This window comes from Pituophis catenifer, unplaced genomic scaffold (assembly GCF_029215685.1).
Source record: "Pituophis catenifer annectens isolate HBS135680 unplaced genomic scaffold, rPitCat1.0.hap2 SCAF_14, whole genome shotgun sequence".
NCBI classification, from domain to species: Eukaryota; Metazoa; Chordata; class Lepidosauria; order Squamata; family Colubridae; genus Pituophis; species Pituophis catenifer.
In genome coordinates, this window is record NW_027256894.1 from 5,130,275 (window position 1) to 5,136,274 (window position 6,000).

The following is a 6,000-nucleotide window of genomic DNA, read 5'->3' on the forward strand; positions in this document are numbered from 1 at the left end:
GATGATTAGGGGACTGGAGGCTAAAACATATGAAGAACGGTTGCAGGAACTGGGTATGTCTAGTCTTATAAAAAGAAGTTCTAGGGGAGACATGATAGCAGTGTTCCAATATCTCAGGGGCTGCCACAAAGAAGAAGGGAGCCAAGCTATTCTCCAAAGCATCCGAGGGCAGGACAAGAAGCAATGGGTGGAAATTAATCAAGGAGAGAAGCAACTTGGAGAAATTTCCTGACAGTGAGAACAATTAATCAGTGGAACAACTTGCCTCCAGAGGTTGTGAATACTCCAACACTGGCAGTTTTTAAGAAGATGTTGGATAACCATTTGTCTGAAGTGGTGTAAGGTTTTCTGCCTAAGTAGGGGGTTGGACTAGAAGACCTCCAAGGTCCCTTCCAACTCTGTTATTCTATTTATAGTTGGTTCCCTAAACCAGAATTAAACAGGCTCCAAAATTACTTAAATTTTATAGCATATTTTGGGACTTGTAGGGATGAACCAAGCAATCTGGATACCTCCAAGATCCTTCTATTCTGATTGATTCTGATTGAAGTTGAGAATAACATTGAAAAAGAACCACTGGATAATATTTACGGGATAATACTTAGACAAATATGTAAATGAGGACAAGGGATATGTAAATTAGAACAAAATAGTAATGTATGTTAAATAGTAACTATATTTGTTGTTATGTTAAAAATATGTATGGATATGACAAGACCGGGATGGTCACACTAGAATAGAATAGAATAGAATAGAATAGAATAGAATAGAATAGAATAGAATAGAATAGAATAGAATAGAAAATATGGAGTGGAGTGGAGTGGAGTGGAGTGGAGTGGAGTAGAGTCGAGTAGAAAAGAAAATATGGAATGGAATAGAATGGAATGGAATGGAATGGAATGGAATAATAGAGTAGAATAGAATAGAATAGAATAGAATAGAATAGAATAGAATAGAATAGAATAGAAAATATGGAGTGGAGTGGAGTGGAGTGGAGTAGAGTCGAGTAGAAAAGAAAATATGGAATGGAATAGAATGGAATGGAATGGAATGGAATGGAATAATAGAATAGAATAGAATAGAATAGAATAGAATAGAATAGAATAGAATAGAATAGAATAGAATAGAATAGAATAGAATTCTTTATTGGCCAAGTGTGATTGGACACACAAGGAATTTGTCTTGGTGCATACGCTCTCGGAGTACATAAAAGAAAAGATACACTATGTCCACTGTTTTTAATGTATGTTTAATAAAAAAAAACTTTAAAAAAAGGGAAAAAGAACCACTGCAACTTATATAAAAATAATAGAATAATAGAGGATAGAGCTGGAGGGGACCTTGGAGGTCTTCTAGGAACCTTTCTTTGTATGTTTTAGCCTCCAGCCCTTTAATCAGCTTCATTGCTCTTCTCTGCACTCTTTCCAAAGTCTCAACATCTTTTTTATATGATGATGACCAGAACTGGATGCAGTATTCCAAGTGTGGATCTTAGTAAGTTCAGAGCAGAAAGCACATCAAGCTCGGAAAGATGGATTGGCACCGGCTTAGGAGAAGAAAGCTGATCTATTCTAAACGGATGGAAGATTTATCTCAGAAAGCGATTGCCCCGTCCCCATTGTCCACTGGCAGTCCCTTTCTGGAAGACGGTCTCTGAAAATAATGGCCATGATTGACAGTCTCAACGGTCTGCGGGGGGCTGTCCCTGTTTCTCTGCCATCTCGTCAAAGGAAGCCATGAGGAGACGCCGGCCTAAGCTTTTACAAAGGCAGAAGTGACACAATGCATATTTGAACACCATGAGAAATCGCATCGCGGATGCGGGAAAGTGAATCGGTTAATCATGAATGGCACATCCTATAAAATACCATTACGCGGCGTGGGTTTGGGGGGGCCCCCTCCCCTCCCCGAGAATGATGACATAATTATTAGGATGCTGGGTAGATTAAGATATAATTTAAAAAAAAAAAACATGACAGGGGAGGGTGTAATTGGGGAGACAAAAACACACAGGAAGTTTGTAATTTACATGTCAAAATACCTTTTTCACGTTTTGATTGGATTGGACGGTGCCTTTCCACTTCATTTATCTTGGCTTCAATTAGAGGCAGCTGAAATGATGCTGGGCATTCATATTCTTGACACCCGTGGCTCAGCGACACTTCCTAATTCTAACAGACAGGGAGGGGAAAAGGGAAACCGGCTTCCGTCTCCATCATGGACTTCTTCGTTAACCCCTAATTTGTTTCTAAATGAGGCTGTCATTGCAGTTCAAATGAATAGGCGCTTAGGAATCGGCGTTGCGTGATTTGGCTGGGTCTCCTTTGCCAAGGACTGAAAGCATCGCAGGGAAGGGGGAGGGGAGGGGAGGTCTTCCCTTCCCTCCTCGCTCTGTAGGACTTGTAAGATTCAATGTACAGGTAGTCCTCCACTTACGACCACAATCGAGCCCCAGGTATCTGTCGTTAAGCGAGACATTTGTTTGAGTTTTGTCCTGTTTTACTTCCTTTCTTGCCACGGCACTTAAGTTAGTAACCCGGTTGTTAAGTGAACCTGCCTTCCCCGTTGACTTTGCTCGTCAGAAGGTTGGAAAAAGGGGATCACATGACCTCAGGACACAGTAACGGTCATGGATCTGAGTCTGTGGCCAAGCATCTGCATTTTGATCACGTGATCATGGGGGTTGGATGCTACAAAGGTCAGGTGTAAAAAATGGTCATAAGTCACTTTTTTCAGTGTTATTGTAACTTTGAATGGTCATTAAGTGAACTGTTGTCAGCCAAGGACTACCTATAGCAAGGAAGAATAGAATAGAATAGAATAGAATAGAATAGAATAGAATAGAATAGAATAGAATAGAATAGAATAGAATAGAATAGAATAGAGTAGGGTAGGGTAGGGTAGGGTAGGGTAGGGTAGGGTAGGGTAGGGTAGGGTAGAGTAGGATAGAGTAGAGTAGAGTAGGATAGGATAGGGTGGAGTAGAGTAGAGTAGAGTAGGATAGAATAGAGTAGGGTAGGGTAGGGTAGAATAGAATAGAATCGAACAGAACAGAATAGAATAGGGTAGGGTAGGGTAGAGTAGAGTAGGATAGAATAGAGTAGAGTAGGATAGGATAGGATAGAATAGAGTAGAGTAGAGTAGAGTAGAGTAGGGTAGGGTAGGGTAGGGTAGGGTAGGGTAGGGTAGGGTAGGGTAGGGTGTAGGATAGGGTAGGGTAGGGTAGAATAGGACAGGACAGGACAGGACAGGACAGGACAGGACAGGACAGGACAGGACAGGAGAGAAACCTTGGAGGTTAGGGTTAGGGTTAGGGTTAGTCCAGCCCCTTGCTCAAGCATGAGAACTTATTCCAGTGCTGAACCCTGTAATTAGGCTACAGTGCATAAATAAGCAGCGCAGAGAAGCGTTCTTTGTTCCTGATTGTTCCTGTTCCTGTTGCTTCCTGCGTCTTTCTGAACCTGCTGAAACCCACCTCTGGTTCCTGTGCATGTGAAGATCAGCTGGCCAGCATGCCGGAACCCAGAAGAACAACGGGTAACAGCTTGTGTGCCCAGAGAGATGGCTCTGTGTGCCACTTCCGGCACGCGTGCCATAGGCTCGCCATCACGGACCTATACCATTTCAGATAAATGATTGTTTAGACCCTAGGAGTCTCTGGAGGCTGGGGACAGCAAAAAATGTCACTTCCTGTCCCACCGGGAGTTGGGAAATGGGCCCTTTCAGGCCTCCGGAGGGTCTCCGAGGGAGTGGGAAAGGCTGTTTTTGCCCTTCCCAGATGCATAGAGAGGATCTGGAGCCAGATAAGAAAGAAAAATTGGCCTACCAGGCCATCGCGTGCCAGGAGCGGGGGTGGGGGAGGGGGGTTGCGCGCACATGTGCAACATCAAATTAGATTAGATTAACAGAGTTGGAAGGGACCTTTTAGGCCATCTAGTCCAACCCCCCCATCCAAACAGGAGACCCTACACCATTTCTGACAAATGGCAGTCCAGTCTCTTCTTGAAAGCTTCCAGTGATGAAGCTCCCACAACTTCTGAAGGCAACTTCTGTTCCATTGGTTGATTGCTCTCACTGAAAATTTCTCCTTGTTTCCAGGTTGAATCTCTCCTTGATCAGTTTCCATCCATTATTCCTTGTTGGGTCTTCAGGTGCGTTGGAGAATAGCTTGACTCCCTCCTCTCTGGGGCAGCCCCTCAAATATTGGAACACTGCTATTGTGCTTCCTCTTCACTAGACTAGCCATGCCCAGTTCCTGTAACTGTTTGATTTCAGTGTGTATTTTTCCCGAAGAAGAAAATTTTGAAGCAAAATGAAACTTGCCTCCGAATTAATTATGGGTCGATAAAAGAGTTGAGAGCAGGGAGACTTTTATTCCCTTTACTGAAATATTCATAGTGAAAAATAGCAAAAGCTAAGGGAAGCTAAGGGAGTTACTAGACCTCAAAAGACCTTTGTCAAGTTCGAAGCACTCTTTTGCTGTTGCAACCATAATCGTGTCTCAGCTTGCCAACAAACCAGGTTTGGGTGGGGGGAGGGAAGGGTGAGATGGAATGTAGTCTCCAGACATCAAGAAGACAAACCGTGAGAGCCAAGGACACTTCGGCAGGAGTTTGCCAAAATCAAGGACTTTTTCTCATAACAATACAATGACATTCAATTGGACAATGTGACCTGTACTAATAGAGGGAGGGAGAATCTTTAATTATGCGGGTTTGCACGGGAATTAGCTAGATCTGGTTTTGCTCTCATCAGTGCCAAAATCATGTAGCCAATAAAGTTTTGCATTCAGAGATTGGATCGTCTCGCCCGTGCTTACTTTGGTTGGGTTCGTCAGTCATAACTTTGAGAACCTTGCTTGAAGAGGGACATGAATGGAATAAGGAAAACTCTGAAGGAACCCTGCCCAGGTTTTGATTCTTATACTCTTAAAGACTTCCTGTTAATATTTAATGCGCAAGAGCACGCTGTAAAAGTCCCAGTTGTGTAATCTAATATTAACAGCTATTTCATAAACCAACAAGATCTGTTCAATTGGTGACCATTTAAACTATAACGCACCATTAAACCATAATGATGGCAGCAATGAAATCGTGATTAAAGGTAATAGATCCATCCGGGTGAGCTTCAGAGATAGGGATGTATGTGAGACAGGGGTGAAATGTTACTACCGGTTCTGTGGGCGTGGCTTGGTGGGGGGGGGTTAATGTGACTGGGTGGGCGTGGCCAACTTTTTTTAAAAAAAAACTTTTCAAAGCATTTTTTCTAATGCTTTGAAAAGCCTCTCTGCTGATCAGGAACTCAGCTGGGATCGTCAGAGACTTTTCAAAGCATTTTTTTTACCACCTCTTCGGCCAAGAGGTTGCAGAAAAAAATGCTTTGAAAAGCCTCTGACGATCCCAGCTGAGCCGCCGCAATCATCAGAGGCTTTTTTTTTTTACTTTTAAAAGCATTTTTTCATCGGAAGAGGTTGTAAAAAAAATGCTTTTAAAAGTAAAAAAAAAAAAAGCCTCTGATGATCGTGCGGCTCAGCTGGGCGTGGTGGGGGGGGGGGCGCAGGGATTTTTGCTACCGGTTCTCTGAACCACCTGCCGCCATCGCTACCAGATTGGGCGATCCGGTCCGAACTGGGAGCATTTCACCCCTGATGTGAGAGGACATATTTGTGGGGCCTCTGTGGTTCCTAGAATTGTTTGCATAGACAAACATAAGAAGCTGGAGATGTTTCGCACCAAAGGATGCCAACTTCCCCTTTAACTCTTACTTTGAAAGGGGAAAAAAAAGGCTAGAAGTTCATGGTACCCAGAAATCCGATGCTTGTGAGGACGGTGTGAGCAAGGACATAATGCTAACAAATACTGTAGCATGTCATCAGTAGGTTCAAATGGTGAGGGACAGGATTTTTGTGAGGCAGAATGACACCACGAAAGCGTAAAGGGCAAGATCCCAGGACCTCGCACGCAATTAGCAGGGTCCATAACAAGCCACAATGCCGGCAAA

The 6,000-nt window shown here is 43.3% G+C and overlaps 1 protein-coding gene across 1 annotated transcript in view; it reads left to right on the top strand.

Moving 5' to 3' along the window:
* The window catches only part of LOC139323931 (protein FAM169B-like), a 159,793-nt gene extending 155,105 nt beyond the window's left edge, over positions 1 to 4,688 (top strand). Inside the window, exon 9 of the mRNA XM_070953510.1 lies at positions 4,099 to 4,688. Coding sequence (XP_070809611.1) covers positions 4,099 to 4,167 — 69 coding nt within the window. The 3' untranslated portion in view covers positions 4,168 to 4,688. The remainder of the gene's footprint in view (positions 1 to 4,098) is intronic.
* The last annotated feature ends 1,312 nt before the right edge of the window (positions 4,689 to 6,000 follow it).